Source organism: Aethalodelphis obliquidens, unplaced genomic scaffold (assembly GCF_003676395.1).
Source record: "Aethalodelphis obliquidens isolate GAN/ISIS:26980383/991018 unplaced genomic scaffold, ASM367639v1 scaffold64, whole genome shotgun sequence".
Lineage (NCBI taxonomy): Eukaryota > Metazoa > Chordata > Mammalia > Artiodactyla > Delphinidae > Aethalodelphis > Aethalodelphis obliquidens.
In genome coordinates this window covers 1,436,199-1,454,320 of record NW_020838008.1, presented here as the reverse complement: position 1 = coordinate 1,454,320, position 18,122 = coordinate 1,436,199, and the positions used below count along the sequence as shown (strand labels likewise).

General features: G+C 42.6%; 1 protein-coding gene across 4 annotated transcripts in view; it reads right to left on the bottom strand.

Annotated features, from left to right (window-relative positions):
• Positions 1–17,833, bottom strand: part of APTX (aprataxin) — a 29,956-nt gene extending 12,123 nt beyond the window's left edge. The window contains exons 1-8 of one of the 4 annotated variants that reach the window (XM_027089003.1): positions 17,765–17,833; positions 17,248–17,632; positions 10,519–10,655; positions 9,167–9,213; positions 8,642–8,944; positions 7,978–8,037; positions 6,922–7,148; positions 1,086–1,189 (exon numbers count right to left, since the gene is read on the bottom strand). In XM_027089003.1, the coding sequence (XP_026944804.1) occupies positions 1,086–1,189; positions 6,922–7,148; positions 7,978–8,037; positions 8,642–8,944; positions 9,167–9,213; positions 10,519–10,655; positions 17,248–17,315 (946 nt within the window). In that variant the 5' untranslated portion in view covers positions 17,316–17,632; positions 17,765–17,833. Of the gene's footprint in view, positions 1–1,085; positions 1,190–6,921; positions 7,149–7,977; positions 8,038–8,641; positions 8,945–9,166; positions 9,214–10,518; positions 10,656–17,247 lie in introns of all 4 variants that reach the window. The other 3 variants (XM_027089005.1, XM_027089002.1, XM_027089004.1) reach the window with 3 other exon arrangements.
• Positions 17,834–18,122: the final 289 nt, after the last annotated feature.

The following is an 18,122-nucleotide window of genomic DNA, read 5'->3' as shown; positions in this document are numbered from 1 at the left end:
AAGGAAGGAAGGAAGGAAGGAAGGAAGGAAGGAAGGAAGGAAGGAAGAAAATCTGACTCCCAAATATGCCAGGTATCCTTAAAGCTAGTAAACTTGAGGTTACATTCACTATTGGGAAAATGGGCTCAGTCAGGTTCTAAATCTGAGCAACTTATTTCTGAGATGGTTACATTCCTTCAGGATACACTCTAAGCAATCCATGTTACTATGTCAAAGGCTAATTATCACAGGGCTTTACCCCTAGTTAGCCCTTGGTCAATGGGAGCTGTCATCATTAACATCCCAGCATGATGAAGTTTCACAGTATACACACTGGGAAATGCTTCCTTCTGTATACACAGCCTTTCCCTGTTAAGTAACCACTCTTGACGGAAGGCAGCCCCCTAGCTGCTGGCAGAAGGAAGAAATAACTGTTTAGAGCTTTCAGATCCATAAACTCCAATAATTCTCAGGACAACCTCTGAAGTCCCCCATTGTTAAAATAAACAATCATTTTTAGACCCTGACATAACAGCATTCTAAGTCCCCCAAGAAGGCTGCTCACAGCAAAGTGGCAATCCTACTACAATCCAAATAACCCAGTTTCTTTCAGTGGGGCTCTCTGTACAGGCAACACAAAGTTGTACATGGGTTTTTGAAGCCAGGTTATTTTGGAAAACAAATGAATCAAGTATAAGAACAACTGAGAAGGGCCCTGGTGGGGCAGTGGTTAAGAATCCGCCTGCCAATGCAGGGGTTCGATCCCTGATCGGGGAAGATCCCACATGCTGCCAAGCAACTAAGCCCATGCACCACAACTACTGAGCCTGCACTCTAGAGCCTGCAAGCCACAACTACTGAGCCCACGTGCCACAACTACTGAAGCCCATGCGCCCAGAGCCCGTGCTCTGCAACAAGAGAAGCCACCACAATGAGAAGCCTGCACACTGCAACGAAGAGTAGTCCCCTCTCACCCCAACTAAAGAAAGCCCGTGCACAGCAACAAAGACCCAACACAGCCAAAAGTAAATTAATTAATTAATTTTTTTAAAAAAAGAACAACTGAGAAAATGAAACAAATGTAAAAACCAAAGAACACTGTTTACCTTGTGATTCGAGGAAGTATTCGGTATTGAAAGAATTCCAGTGTTTTTTGTTTTTAAGGCAAGGAGAATCAAAATCCTGGCTGATCACATGAAGGTGTACATGGCTAGTTGAGAGGAAACAAAGATTGACCATTAAACCTAGCTTAATCAAAATGACAAAAAGTATGGGTATGTAAAATATTGATAGTGTTTCCATTTAACTCCACTCATTCATTCATTCACTTAAGACTATTTAAAGCAACCTAAATGTCCATCGACAGATGAATGGATAAAGAAGATGTGGTACATATACACAATGGAATATTACTCAGCCATTAAAAGGAACGAAATGGGGTCATTTGTAGAGACATGGATGGACCTAGAGACTGTCATACGGAGTGAAGTAAGTCAGAAGGAGAAAACCCAATATATATTAATGCATATATAAGGAATCTAAAAAAATGGTATAGATGATCTTATTTGCAAAGCAGAAATAGAGACACAGACGTAGAGAACAAATGCATGGACACTGAGAGGGGAAAGGGGATGGGATGAATTGGGAGATTGGGATTGACATGTATACACTGCTATGTATGGAATAGATAACCAATGAGAGCCTGCTGTATAGCGCAGGAACTCTACTCGATGCTCTGAGGTAACCTAGAGGGGAGGGAAAACCAGAAGGGAGGGGATATGTATATACATATGGCTGATTCACTTCACTGTACAGCAGACACTAGCACAACATTGTGAAGCAACTGTATCCTAATTAAAAAAAAAAAAAGACTATTTACGGCTCATTAAGTACCTACTCGGGCCAAGCACTGTACTAGCACTGGGAATTTAGCAGTGAACAAAATGGGAAAGGCCTATGCCCTTACAGGAATTATATTCTAATGAGGGGAGAGAAATAATAAATAAGTAAACAGATAAACAAGGAAAATTCAAAATGTTAACATTGCTAAGAAAAAAATAAAACAGGGGAATGGGATAGAGAGTGCCTGAGGGTAGAGGCTGCCTCTTTAAGTAGCTAGGGTGTCCAGGGAAGGCCTCTCCCAGGCAGTGATTTGAGCTGAGAAAGCAGTCATGAAAGCAAAGATCTGAAAGAGTGTTTCAGGGAGTGGGGAGACCAAGTGTGAAGGCCCTGAAAAAGGGCTTGGTGCAACCAAGGAGCAGAAAGGAAATATGGCTGGAATGGCTGGAAACAAGGAGCAGGGACTAGGTAGAAGCCAGATCATAAAGGGTCTTACAGGTTGGCAGAGGGTTTGCATTTTATTCTGATTACACTGGGAACCACTGAAGGATTTTAAGCAGGGGAGTCCTGTTATCTGATTGACACTTGATAAGATCACTCTGGCTACTGTGTGGAGAAAGGTCTGTAGAAAGGGTAAGGATGGATACAGAGAGACCAGTTAGGAGGCTGCTGCAGCAGTCCAGGCCAGAAATAATCATGTTTTAGACAGGAGCTATAGCAGTCGAGATGACAAGAAGCAATCCAATTTTGAATATATTCTGGAATAGAACCAATGGGACCAACTAATGGATTGGATGTAGGTTTGGGGAGGTGCCACTTGCTAAGATGAAGAAGCTTCAGGAAAAGCAGGTTTAAGGAAGAAAACCAAGAGTTTGCTTTTGGACTTGTTAAACCAAGTAGGATGACTTTTTGTATAGCTTTGACTCTTAGAATCAGTAATATTTCACATTCTCCCAACAAATCATCAAAACCAACCAGTGCCGTGTGGGAATTTAAAATGGAATATAAGCAGTAACAAATAAACCTAACTGTATTACAAATAAAAAGGGAACCACACTGAAGGGGGTCAGGAAGAAAATAACTACCTAGTTAAGCTTGGAAAACAGTATTTTGACTGAATTCTGTAAAGATAAAAAGAACGTTATATACAAAGTCTGTACTCTAGTGAGTAAAATGTCTTTCTCACCTGGGTGCGGATTAGCAATTCTGCAACTATTTTATGTGTATACTAGGACTGAACAAATAAGTGAACTAATTGTAGCTAAAGAGAGCCAAATTTCTCACTGTTGGAGAAAGAAGTCACAAAAAAGGAAACAGGAAGACAAGGATGAACCTGTGGAGTTGGACTGGAATCAGAAGTATCAGCATGAGCTCATGGCTTTCCATACACATGTACAGGTAGGTAAACAGAGAAATAAACAGAGAGGTACATGTATCTGTGTGGGTAAGGATTCATGCATGTATTTCCTGGCTTCATCTGCTAAGAGAACCTAGAAGCAAAGACACTCTGGAACCAACCACTTCTCTCTACAGAAACCTCGTGCCCTAGTCTTGGCTTATAAATGTCATTATCCATTAAAAAGAACTAGGGCTCTTTGGAAAAGTGGTTCATTCCAGGGCTAGAACAGGAAAAATATAAGATAAGCCTGGAACATCTTGTTCCAAAAAATAAGGAGCCAGAAAATAAGGAAGAGCTCAAAAAATGTTTGGGGCATGTCAAAGTGATACAGGAGCCAATCTAAAGGAATTTCCAATGACCAAAGCTGGAACAATTTGAGCAATAAACAGAGATAGATTAAATTAAATCCTACAGACTAAAATAAATATCCATGAGTCCATACGTGTATTGAATAAATACATAATGGGGGAGAAGGGACAGTTCTTCCACACAGAGTAATTCCAATTAATAAATTAGAAGGAATGAGGGAAACAAAATTACCATTAGGTAAACACCATAATAATAACTGTTGCAGGCAAGATCCACCAATAGATGCTAAAATCACTGGGCAAAAGTTTGAGGAGAAAATATATAGTAGCATAGTCTTAAACATCTCCCCCCAAGATATTCATCAATTACAAGGGAAAAACAGTAACTTTGAGTAGAGAAACCTGGCAGACACCACCTCAACAAAGTGATCAAGGTGAATATCACGAGCAACAAACCATCTTGACATCATGCACTCCTTGATATGATGCACTGAGAAGGACACACATCATTTCTGTGGTATATTGATAACCTTAATCTAGTCATGAAAAAACATCAGACAAACTCAAATTGAGAGACATCCCGTAAAACAACTAGCCAGTACTCATAAAAAGTGTCAAGGTCATGAAAACCAGAAAAGGAGGAGGAGCTGTCACAGATCAGGGAGACTAAGGAGAGACAACAAATAAATGCAATGTGGGATCCTGGAGCAGAAAAAAAATGGAAAGAAAAATGGCTGAAATTTGAATAAGGTCTAGAGTTTAATTAGTGGTGATATTATAGAAGATCTTTGTTCTACTTCATACTTCCAGTTTTATATTTTCTAAATTGAAAATATATTACTTTTACAATAGAAAAAATATTTAATTTATTACCTTTTCCTTCCTATCTTTAATTTATTCAAAATGATATCATAAAGAGTGATCATAGGGCTTCCCTGGTGGCGCAGTGGTTGAGAGTCCGCCTGCCGATGCAAGGGACATGGGTTTGTGCCCCAGTCCAGGAGGATCCCACGCGCCGCAGAGCAGCTGGGCCCGTGAGCCATGGCCGCTGGGCCTGCGCGTCCGGAGCCTGTGCTCCGCAATGGGAGAGGCCACAGCGGTAAGAGGCCCGCGTACCGCAAAAAAAAGAGTGATCATAAAAGGATATGTAACTGGAAACTTTACTTACTGGTCATTTTGCTTCCCACCCACACCAGTCACAGCTCTTGCCTTTAGCATTCCCCTTAGCACAATAGCAGATGCAGAAAACAGACATGTGGACACAGGGTGGGAAGCAGGGGCTGGGATGAATTGGGAGATTAGGATTGACATATATACACTACCATGTGTAAAATAGATAACTAGTGGGAACCTGCTGTATAGCACAGGGAGCTTAGCTCGGTGCTCTGTGGTGACCTCAATGGGTGGGATGGGGGCGGGGGAAGGGAGGTCCAAGAGGGAGAGGATATATGTATACATATAATCGATTCACTTCGTTGTACAGCAGAAACTGACACAGCATTGTAAAGCAACTATACCCCAATTAAAATTTTTTTTCTTTTTTTTTTTGTTGTGGTACGTGGGCCTCTCACTGTTGTGGGCTGTCCCGTTGCGGAGCACAGGCTCTGGACGCGCAGGCTCAGCGGCCATGGATCATGGGCCCAGCCGCTCCGCAGCATGTGGGATCCTCCCGGACCGGGGCACAAACCCGTGTCCCCTGCATCGGCAGACGGACTCTCAACCACTGCACCACCAGGGAAGCACCCCAATTAAAAATTTTTTTAAAAAAAGGGTATGGACACCATGATTACTACGTGAAAAGGGCTTTGTGATCAAGGGCTGTTAGTCATGAGCTCTGCAGTATTAGGGAAATAGGATTATGGGTGACTTTTTGCCCTAAATTTTTGAATAAGGTTTTAACAATTAAAAAATATTTTTTTAATGAGATACAACATAACTTCCACCCTGTGACCTAGCAATTCCACTTCTGGGTATTTATACAAGAGCAAAAAAATGAAGTATATCCATGATATACACAACAACATGCATGAATCTCAAAATCCATTATGCTGACCAAAAAAAGATAGAAAAAGAGGATACATTGTATGATTCACTTATATGAAGTTCTAGAACAGACAAAACTAATCTATGCTGAAAGAAAGGAGAACAACACGTGGGGATTGAGGGGAGGACTGCAAGAAAGGAGCACAAGGGAACTTCCTGGGAGATGATAGAAACGTTCTGTATCTTGATCACAGTGACAGTTACATGGCATATACATCAAGACTGATCAAACTATAGATCTTATTGTGCATTTTATTGTATGTAAGTTATGCCTCAATTTAAAATAAAGAGTATTGATGGGGAAAAAATGTGGCACAAAAATTTCACTTGTTAAGGTAACCAGTAATCTAAGTCATAATTACCCACCTAATAAACTGTGAAGACTGTTAGGTGGTTAGATAAAATAACCAAAAGAAATTCTGACACACGCTACAATATGGATGAACCTTGAAGACATTATCCTAAGTGAAATAATCCAGCCACAAAACAACAGATACTGTATAATTCCACTTATACAAGGTACCTAGGGAAGTCAAATTCATAGAAACAGAAACTAGAATCGTGGTTGCCAAGGGCTAGGGGGAGGAAGGAATGAGAGGTAATTCAGGAAGATGAAAAAAGTTCTAGAAATAGATGGTGGTGATGGTCGCACAACAATGTGAATGTACTTAATGCCACTGAACTGTACACTTAAAAATAGTTAAAATAGTAAATTTTATGTTACGTGTATTTTACCACCAAAAAAAAAAAAAAACAGCCTAAGATAAAGACTCAGAAACCCAATCACTCTGCTTATCTTGTTGCTTAGCTCAAAAGAACTGGAGATCTGCCTTGCTTTCATTCCTTGAAAAGAATCAATCATTAATTTCTGAATCCTTCTGGGTATGAGCCAAAGGAAAACAGGCTCTACACTTTTTTCTCATTTTATTTTAAATCTTAGATCTACTAGGCTGTCATGAAAGAATTCAGTGATGCTTGCCTCCTTCAAAGCAATGGCCCCTAATCATTTAGGGGTTATAGATGCTTCTGAAAAATCTGATAAAAGCCACTGACCACAGTTCTTCACCCGAAGGCAATGAAGCTGCTTCATCTAGTTCATAAGTTAGGCTATCAGAGTTTACACTTTGAGAAGAACAAAGAACTGTAAGTTATCGAATTATAAGCAGAAGTAGGAACTCAAGGCTTATGAGCAAGTCAGGCAGGAGGGTTGAAGTTTCAGCCCACCTGCCTTGGAAACACCCCACCCTACTCCCCTGGACCTCAGGGCTATGAGCACAGTCAGCAGACCCAGGCTGAATCCATCTGTCCACCTAGATAGAACCAGGACACACCAGCACTCCCCACAAGGCTTACCTCATGCTGGGAATGGCATGGTAGCCCAATCGGAAGCGGAGTTTGCTAGACCCAGCAAAGTCTGCAATCACTTTTTCCCCCACAGTGTGCATGTGTCTGAGGAGCTCAAGGTGTTCTCCGGTCACAGCCTTCAGACTGGAAATGGAGGCCCATGGTAAGACCAGCCAGTGGTGACGAGCCTTGGGGTATTTATCCTTAATCACCACCACCTGCTCATCTTTGTAAACCTAGCAGAGGGGCACAAGAGAAGGAAACGGACATCTACAGTGCATCTTGTGTGTGCCAGATACAGTCACATTCATTAACTCACTTAATTCCCACCACAATCTTGTGCAGAAGGTCTTAGTATCCCGATTTTGACCAATGAAAGCACAGAGACTCAGATAAGTTGAGTGTCTTGTGCCAGGTCACTTAGTTATCAGTACTAAGTGGGAAGTCTAGAATTCCAACACAGATCTAGTTGACTCCAGTCTGCGTTTTCAGTCACCACACTACACAGAACACACAGAAGAGGCACATAGTTCCTGAGGATCTGATGTAAAACCCCTGCAGGCATGAACTCAAATGCACTATTCTCACTCTAACACAGCAGACCACATGATACATGCAAGTGTGTTCCAAGAAGCCCTATCAGATTGCCCCTTGTCACCCCAGGATGTAATTTAAGAACTCAGACTCCTCCCAGGATGATGCCTGACTATTATTCCCAGGGCAGCCCAATAACTACAGTCACTATACATTATCTGACACTCTGTTGAAAGAGACCACACTAAGGTTAACACAACTTCCCTTATAATAATAGTACCCAGAAGAAGAAGGAAGAAGGAGGAACAAGGCAGAAGGGATATTCATTTGAAAAACTTGGCTTCTCTCCAAAGAACTCCAGTTGCTAACTTACTGACAATGAGAAAAGCCACTTGATATCACAAAATAGCCCAGTAAAACGAATCTCACTCAGAAGGACTAATTTCCTTGGATTTCATTTGTAGTTATGAACTCTGTGAAGTGATCATTTAAAATGTGAAATGTATTTCAATGCCAAAATTTTATTCTGACCTGCATTTTGGGGTCCTCCATTGAAATCTTCAAGCCTTGACTCCAGTGGCCCAATGATTCCTAGAGCAAAAAGGGGCAATGTAAATCACAAATGCGATAGTTAAATTTGTCAGTAGTTAATACTGGACATCAGCAAAGTCCAACCAAACTTGGAAATAAGGTCAGTCTTTAAGAATTAAACTATATCTCTTTACCTCAACCTTTTCCTTTATGAATCATAAGCCATCCCCAATTTTCTTACCATATTCAGAGCTGCATGTCTAGACAGAGGCTGGAAACACCAGAGTGTGAACTGCATGTTCTTTGCCCTCTCCCACTCCATGTACAGCCTAAGTTTCCACTTTGACATCAGGATGTGAATCACATGATCTATGAAGAATGTTCCAATCTTAACCTTCTACAGATATACACTGACCCATTTTAGCAGCTCAGTGTTAAGCACACTGCCATTATCACCCTACCTTCAAGGGGCTTACCTCAGAAATTCAAGAGAAAAGTACATAAAGGGATATTCACCCAACTGACTGGTGACACAAACAAGTGACTCTTTCATCATGGTTAATAACCCCTTAGGCATATCTGGGCTTTACTGCATACAAAACAATTAAGTAGTCATTACACCTCGTTTAATCTCCACATCATCTATCAAGCACACTACCCTCACCTTTTTGGTGGATGCATCTTTCTCCTTCTTTGGGGGCACAGAGCACTGGCTAGAGTTGTTCCCAGGTTCTAGTCTTGTACTGGCCTCAGCTTCCTGGGCAGCATCCCTTTCTACAGAATCACTGTTGCCTGACCTCTTTCTCTTCCTGTGTGTTTCCAGGCCAGGGTTCTTTGTCTCTTCCTCAAACTCTATGATATATGGATAAAGTTCATTCACCAGGTGGAGGACCTGGCCAGGCTGCAGCTTCACCTCTTGGTCTTTCCCAATTATGAGTGAGTCAATGCTGGTGGGATTGACCCCTACCTATGGAATAATCAGAAAATAATTATAATAATAGCAATATAGCTACTCCTATGTTCACCACTTACTATGTGCCAGGCACTGTGCTTAATATTCACTTCCGTTACTCTGCCACTTCCACACGTGACAGAGAACCCTTTATTGGCTGGCACAGACATTCTAAAGTCAACAGTGTAAGAAAATCATCAAGTATAACATGGAAATCCAAGTTACAAATAGACATACCTGCTTTACCTTGACATATCCTTTGTTACACTCCGCTTTCAACTGTACTGAAAGAGATTGAAAAAAGTTAAACCCAAATGCCATGAAGAACCAGGCACTTGCTCCTGTTCTCCCTACAAGACAATGAAGCCTCACTCCAGGAGGCAATGTGACAAGGGTTTCCTCAAAGGCCTAAGAGCAAAATCATCCATTATTCAGGTGGCTAGGGCTCCAGGTCCTTCCATAAAATGCCCAACAGTGTACATACTCCCTTAGCTACTGCTAATATCTTTATAAGGCAGCTTCACTGAATCCCTACAAGTCTCCCTATTCCAGAGCCCTTGGCCCACTCAGGATCACAGACTCTGCAGTCAGGAAAGGGGACCCATTTCTCTCACAAGCTCTTATATCTCAGGATTAAATCAAGACTTCCACTATTGTATGAAACCATCAGATGCCTTCAACAGAGAAAAAGTTAAAAGATACGTTCCTGGAAAACTGAAGTTCAGCTGGCCTTGGGTAGGAGGAGTAGAAAGAATATTCTAGAAAAAGGATTGCAGGGACAGAACAGTCTGAGCATGTGTGGGAAGAAGTAACACTAAATACTTGTGTTCAGATACGTGAACAAAAAGCCTCTGGACAGGCTGACATACACATCCCTACAGCTGCTGCTGTGACAAGGCAGACAGAGAGCAAGAAGCAGAGTCTGCTTCTGTATGTTTGGCTTAGCCAGCTCAAGCATGGCATTTTTCTTTTTCCCATTTAGATTAACTCATGTGGGAAAAACCATAATCAGTGCTGCAGACTCCAAGCCTTAGGAACCATGGCAAACACACTGCAGGGGGAGGCCTGGTAGCAGTGAGCATGTCTGGAGTTTACAGGTAAAAAATGAGGTACATGGTAAAGATTTTTCCTAAGGACTTTCATTTCATTAAATCCCATGAAAGGCATTTCAAGAGCTAGATGTCATAGTCTTTTAAAGATACCACCCTCTGTGTGTGGCAAAATGTAAAGGACGAAACCATCCCATCACTTCTCAGACATGGTTCCAAACTGGAAATCCCAGAATTCAATTGTCTCACTGCCCAAAGAGGAATCTCCCTGGGCAAAGCAGAGTGCAGAACTCAGTTCCACCAACCCATAGTACAGGATAGAACCTGCCTGCTCCCAACACTGAATATTAACCACTTTCAGAGGGTGGAGTCAGGAGTGCATGGGGCCCTAGCACTGGCTAAAAGAGCTCAGTTCCTGAGTTTTGTTTATGGCACACAAAAGGTTTTCCATCAGTACCATCCAGGAAATGTACATCTTTGATTATATCACCATCTGAGGGAACCAAACATGGTAATCTCCACAATCCTATGACCAGTTACCTTGCTGTCGAGAACATTTCTTGTCAGTGATCTTGGTCTCGGGGCTGCGCCCAACCATGACTGCTTCCAAATGTGGAAGTTTGATTCGCTGGTGCCGATTGTCCTGTCTCACCAACCAGCACACCCGCATCATTAGTCTGAGAGACAAAACACAAGAGAATCGCTGGAAAAACTAGCACAGGTCCTCCAGGACCACACCCCAGCACCACCACACATGCCATTTACCAGCTGTTCGTCTTGAGGCAAGTGACTTCACCTCCCTAGTCTCAATTTCCTCACCTGTAAAATGTGATAATGACAGGACTCATGAAGGTGTTGTGAGGATTAAATAAAACAATATGGGTAAAGTATTTACTTCTGTGCCTCAGTCATGCTATGTAATCAAATATTTGTTACGTTTATTGATATACTCTATGTGCTGGACATTAAGCTACCTGCTGAGGATCAAAGAATGATGAAACATTGTCCCTAGCCTTCAGGGGCCTGGAGTACAATGGGGCAGACTCATATATCAATTATTACAACATAATGTAATATCTACTATAAGAAGGGAGTAGCCAAATATGGCCTTAGCCCAGGGAAAGGAAAGACTAACTCTTGTAGGGAGCATCAAAAAAGGCTTCACAAGGAAGGGATATTCACGCTCAGTTTTAAAGGGTGAGAAGCTTGCCTGGCAGAGAGCTAAGGACATAAGAACAGAGGATGTTCTCCATAGGCATCAAGGTTTCCATTCCTTAACTGTCAAAACATACTGATGTTAGAACAACACATTTTACTGCCATCTGCCAGAAGATAGTCATAATAAATATACAAATCTACAATTTCTAAAGTGTGAATGCAGCACCTTTGTGCAATACACAACCTGCACAACACTACTGGAGGGTCTGATATTCTTTTGTAAAACAACTTTTATGGTCATGTAGGATATCAGTAGAAGAGAAAGAGAAGAAATTCGGGAGAGGGACGAGGCCTGAAGAAAGAGGATGGAGAGGAAAAAGAGCCAGGAGAAATTGTGAAGGTAGACTTATTGCTGACTGCATTTGGGGAATAACAAGGGAGTGAAGGTTTCTAATTTGGAAGTACTCATTACCCAAAATGAGGAATACACTGGAGACATAATTTAGGGATAAATGATAAGCGAAGAAGAGATGATTTCAGATTAAAACGCAATTAGATTAAGTTGCCTGCAGAAGATCCTAGAGTCACACTAGGATATACGGGTATGAAGCTCAAGGAGGGGAAGGGACTGAAAGTATATATATGTGTGTGTGTGTGTGTGTGTGTGTGTGTGTGTGTGTGTGTGTGTGTGTGTGTGTGTGTGTGTGTATTTTTTGAGACTATAAAGTGCGTTATTTGGAGTCTTGGGAATTGCAATTCAGGAGACACAGTTTCGAGTAAAACAAAGTGTTTCAGGGGAGAGAAAGAATCAGGGGCTTATAAAGGTAAATGCCACAAGGTTGTTAAAGTTGTAAGAATTATGACCAGCTCTGACACAAAAAGGAAGTATCTGTCCTTAACTGAATGTATATATATGAGAAGCATCAACATGTCACAGAAGTTAGGGTAAAAAGAGAGGATGAGATCACCTAGGGGCAGAACAGGGAACTGTGGGAGGGACAGACTAGATCTTTGGGACACCTCCCTAGACTCCAGAAGCCTACTAATGCTCAAGCCTCAAATACCCTCTCCTTGCGAAACACCCCTTGCAGGCAAGGCAACACTCAATCAGCCGCTCTGCACAAGCTTTGTATCCAAAGGGGAGAGAAAAGAAACCAGATTTTTCAAAATCAGAGTTTCACTACCATCTGCAAAGACAGAATAACGCAAAGCAGAGTGAGCAAATGAGTGCTGAAGACATGCAGTCACAGAAATAGGATCAGTCAGGAAAGGCTTTGGAAACTGCCCAGTAGAAAAAGCCAAGAGCCAAGGGGACTGATAAGAAAGAAAAGGAGTGGGAGTGGACATTCCATTTCAAAAAGCACAAGTGACGGTACAGATTTCAGCAATGACAAGCCATGGGTGAGGGGTGAGAAGCAGACCTTAGTTGGCCAACCCAGAGGAGCTGCCCCAGAGAGTCACCCAAAGAAGGCAAAGGCGTTGAAAGAACACTAGGCCAAAAAGTGGAGATTTAACAATCCATAGGAGACAACTGCCAGGGTCTGAGCTGCAGAGTGAGGTGAAATGATGCTGTGTATAGGCAGGCTGGAGTGGAGAAATCTAGAGTCAGAGATGAGTCATTTAATAAATTTAATGTGGGCCAGAGTTAGGTCTAAAAGGCAACTCCTTTGTGAGGGAGCTGATGCAAGAGCATGAAGAGTCAGCTGTAAATCTAAAATCCTAAACCCAGAGCCTCAAATGATGATGGTGCTACAGCAAGTCCCACTTCTAAACACTATGTGTTCAGAGGGGCATGTTTGCTCTTGCTGGAAACTGATGAATGAGCAGGTAATGGACTGAGAAATGAAGTATGTCTTCATCAAGCATTGGGAAATAAGTCATCTGGTGACTGACTACTCACAGTAATAATAAAAGAAGCCTGAAAAGAGAACAGTTGAATAGCAGGGACAGGAGGGAATCCAGAGGACAGCTGAGAGCATGGCTGACTTTTGCAGGATAATAGGACCTACCCCTCCTGCCCCACACAAACATACATTCATATGCTTCATTCCCTCTAAAGTTCTGAAGTTATAATGTTTCTATTTACTACACCTTGAGAAACTGAAGCAGTGACTACAGGATGCTTATGTAACTAACCTTAAGCAATATCTTCGCCCATTTCAGCCTTCAATTCCAACTTCTAGGAATGAAGCATTTTAGAATATGGGGAGCACATAAGGATGGATGTTCCTGAATCTTCAATATAACTCATCCAGTAAAACTCCATAAACTGCAAGCTCTATGACAGCAGAAGTCAAGGCCATTTTTCCTTCCACTATACCCCTAGCACTTAATACCTAGCATACAGCAAGAATATAATAAATATTTGCAAGTGAATGACCAGATAATAATCCTATCCAGGTTCTCCTGCCTTCCTTCTCTCTCCCCTCCTCTAGCTCCTCTTACGTGGGGTGCTTTGCTACTCTCTCTGAGCAACCCCATCTCCACATTTATGTGGGTAAATCCTAATTCTCTACTTTTCAGCCCCACACTTTTCACTCCAGAGTTGTAGGGACTGGTCAGAAAGAAATTCTGATTATTTCTTAAGGGACCCAAGTGATCTGATGGGCCGCACAAGGCCAGAAATCTGGTAACCTGGAACACGCTGTCCAGAAGAATGTTCTGCAATGATATAAGTGTTCTAAACACTAACGTAGCCACCATGTGACAATCAAGCAACTGAAATGTAGCTGGTGCAACAGAGGAACTAAATTTCTTACTTAGCTTTTTTAAAATTTACCTTAAATTTACGATAGCTACACGTGGCTGAGGGCTACCATAATGTCCAGCACAGCCCTGATCAATCCCAAATCCCTCAGGCTTGAAGTTGAGACTCATACTTTAACCCCACAGAGGTTACTTATTTCACCTCCCACTTCTTTTCATAAAACTAGTCCCATTTACCCATCCCTCTCTCTCTTTCCTTCCCCTCACATACATCCTTCAGGTATAACATACTACATCAGGTCTCCCAAGTAAGTCATTATGAATATGCTCTCCTGGTACTGAATTATACTCTTCCCTTCCTCCTAAAAAAACAAAAAATTCTTCTCAACTTCCAAGTCCCACCTCCTCCCTGAGGCCTTCACAGAGCCTTCTCTCCTCTACATCTCCTCTTCTCTTCTCTACATCTTGTTATTGCGTGTGGTCGGATTTACCTTTTCTGAAAATGAAATATGGATGTAATCCCACTGGCCAAATGAGATTATAATCTCCTTGTAAACAGACTGCATCCATTCAGGAAACTCAGAGGAAGGATCTCTGGAAGTCACTGGCCTAGGCTAGGTCTGGTCTTGTACTTCTGGATCTGCTGGTCTTCAGCATACTTTTATCAAGTGCATACCATGTGCTAGGCACTTGCTAAATGTCTTACTTACATCATCTCATTTAATCTTCACAACTCTCATTCTAAGGAAAATTTAAGTCTTAGAAAAGAAAAGCAACATGTTCAAGTCACACAGCCAATGTGTGCCAGAGATAGGATTTGAATTATTCCAGAGAACGGGTTATTTTGTTGCTGTTGTTGTCTTGTTTGGGGTTTTTTTGACCACACTGCATGGCTTGCAGGATCTCAGTTCCCCGACCAGGGATTGAACCCAGGACACGGCAGTGAAAGGCCAGAATCCTAGTCACTAGACCACCAGGGAACTCCTGAGAATGGGTTCGTAATCACTACATCATATACTTTTTGTCTTCAGTCATTTGATCATTCAATCAAAATTACTGCATGTCTACCATGTACCTTATGCCACCCTGGTGCTGGGAATAAGGAGGTAACACATCTCACTTGTATTGTATGATGCAGGTATTATACATCATACCTGCCTTCAAAAGGCTCAGAGTCTTGTGGAGGAGAGAGACTCAAAAACAATTGTAACAAATGTGGAAAGTATAATGATTGGTCTATGCAAAGGGTGTTGTGGGAGCACAAAGCTGGAGTATCCAACCTAGACTTGGAGAAAGGAAGTGTCAAGGAAGGTTTCCAATAAGAGGTGGGCCTAAAATGAGACCTATACATTAACTGGGTTAATTAGGTGAAAGTGGGCAGCCTAATTAGGTGAGGAGCAGGAAGAAGAGAAAGGAATCAGAGAGAAGATTCCAGTCAAAGGGAACAGCAAGGGCAGTGCACAAAGAAACAGCACAGTGCACATGAAGAAGCAGTTCAGGACTGCTGCAACCTAAGTATGAGGCAAAAAAAGAGGACGGAGATGCAGGCTGGTCCAGATGAAGCAGAGCCCTGGGTGACCAGCTGCAAAGCTCAAACGTTAGAAGCTCTAATGGATTTTGCAATTTAGTAAACAATAAATATTTGCTGAATGAGAGAAAAGATTGTATGAATGAACAGACAGATCCCCTTAAATATTATTAGCAGGACTTTGACTCAGTCAGATGTGTTTTCAAAGATCATTTGGGGGAGGAGGGTAGGTAGTGTGGAGAACAGATAACATCGGATACAGGACTAGAGGGGGGGATACCAGTTAGAAGGCCATCATATTTCAGATCAAAGAAGATCCAAAGTAAGACAATAATAGAGATGGAAAAAAGAGCACAGATTTGAGAAATATTTAGGGGGCAAAATCAACAAGATTTAGTGATGGATGTGCTAAGAGTAAGTTCAGAGAAGACAGAATTTGAACAGTCTGTGGGACTCGCAGGCAGAGCTGTCCAGGGTAGTCAGAGGTGAGCACGAAACTCAGAGGAGATCTAAGCGGACACTTCGATTTGGGAGCATGCAGGAGGGAGTTAAAACCAAGCTAGTTGATGTGCTCACCGAGGCAGTGTGTACAGAATGAAAAGAACAATGGGTCAAAGTCACAAGCCTTGTAAACACCCAACATTTTAGGAGAGGAGGAAGAAGACTATCCACAGGAGAAATGACTGGTGAGAGAGGCACATGGAAAAACAGCCAGAACGTAAGCTCTTTAAAGGAAGGAGGCACTTTGACTTGTTCATCTCTATATCACAGTACATGTTTGTTGAATAAATCAGTTGAGTGTATTGTCCTGAGAAGCAAAGGAGTAGGGAGTGAAAGGTATCATCAAGTTTCAAAAGCAGCAAAGGAATCCAGTAATGACTGAAGAATGTCTATCTGGTTTGATAATCAATCACTAGTGACTACAGGATAAAATTTCAGGGGAATGACAGATCTGAAAGCTAGACTGCAGAAAGGAACAGCAGGTGGAGTTGGAGACAGAATTTAGAATACTCTTTTAAAAGTTTGGATGAGAGGGGAAGAGAGTTACTGGATGAGAGCCAAAGGAAGATGGATCACTAGGAACTTTTTCTTTCTTTCTGGCTTGGGAGCGTGGGGGGTGGGGTGACGACACACACATGGATATGAGAAACCTGACCTTGTTTATACATAACTGGGACATAGACAAGGGCACAAAAGACAAATGAAAACAAGGTCTCATAGGTGAAAGTATAAAAGAAAGGTCAGAAGCAAAAATAAAGGAAATTGCTTTGATCAGGAGACAGCTCATCCTCTGATACTGAAGGAAAGGTAAAGATAGGTGTAAAGCTAGATGACTGTATGAAGGGAAGGCAGAGGCAGAAATTTGAGGGAGAGCCCACCTGACCACCTCAATTTTCTCCCTAAAATAGTAGACAACAATAGAGTAAGGTGTTTGGGAACTTGATAAACAGTTGAGGAAAATCACTATAAAATAGTGGATAACATCCAAGCCTCTGAAATCCAACTGCTCAAGTTCAAATCTTGCCTCCACCACCTACGGACTGTGCGACTTGTGGCCAGTTATTTAAGCTAAGTCTTTTATTTCTTCAGCTGTAAAACGATATTAATTAGTGCTCTACACCACAGCGTTGTCACAAGGGCTAAATTAAGAAGAAAAAGTTCAGTATCTGGCAAAAAACAAGCATTCAACACTACTATCATTCTTGTTAATAGTGAAGGTAGGATGAAAGCAGGAGCTAAGGAAATGTAAAAAGATCATCCGAGAGCACAACTAAAGTGAAAGGGCACAAATCTGTTGTGTCTTCCCACGTGAAGAGTCCTGTCTCAAGTGTTCTAATGACGCCCAATATAAATCAAATTCTCAAAAGGCTCCAAACCTGGACCACATTAATTCCACATAGAAATTATATCCTTGCTTTGTTGAACCGCTATCACTGGTCTGCATGAGAAAAGGCTTGCTTCTTCTGGTCTTCGTGTAAGGCCTGTTGAGGACGCTGTGAAGGGCCCTCAAGTTCCTCTCATGGAGCGTTTCTGGAGAAAACAATGTCCTTCCTGACAGGCTGCGCCGCCTCCTTGGGTTGGACAGTGCCCATTCTCTAATCTTTCCTCGGCTTGTGTTCCAAGCTAGGTACAGGTGTCAGGGGCACAGGTGAACGAACGCGAAGTGGGACGGAGGCCAACATGAGCGCCGCCAAAACACGGCAGACGGGAAATGGGCAGCCCAGAGCCCTAGAGCCCTGGAGCCGGAGGATGCTGCAACGCCTGCCGGGAAGGAAGCCGTGAGAGCGTTATTCAGGGCACATCACCTAACAGGCAACAGCGGACCCGACCTGAGGCCCACTCCCACGGCTCTCAACCCGGCAGGCAGAAGAGGTAGGCCGATAACCGCCTTACCTAGAAACGGCGGAGGCTGACAAGCTCACGTTACTCCTCCACTTCCGGCGCTGTGGGATGACGTCGCGAGACAGACTGGAGAGCAACCAGTGATTACCTGCTGACAGGATCTCGCCCGATGCCCGGATCCGGAAGTGCCCGCCCCACTTGGACCTGTACTGGGCCACGGTCCAAGTTTGGATCTTGGCAGTTATCCCAAAGAGGACGAGCTTTCTCAGCATCTGTCTATGCGAGAGCTGCTACCCCATCACCACCTCTTAGTTTCTGAAATGGGAGAGACTTCAGGCTGCTCTTCTCTCGGTGGCCGTTTCTAGGCAGCCGTCCAGCCTCTGACATTCCCTTCATAAGGAAAAGCTCA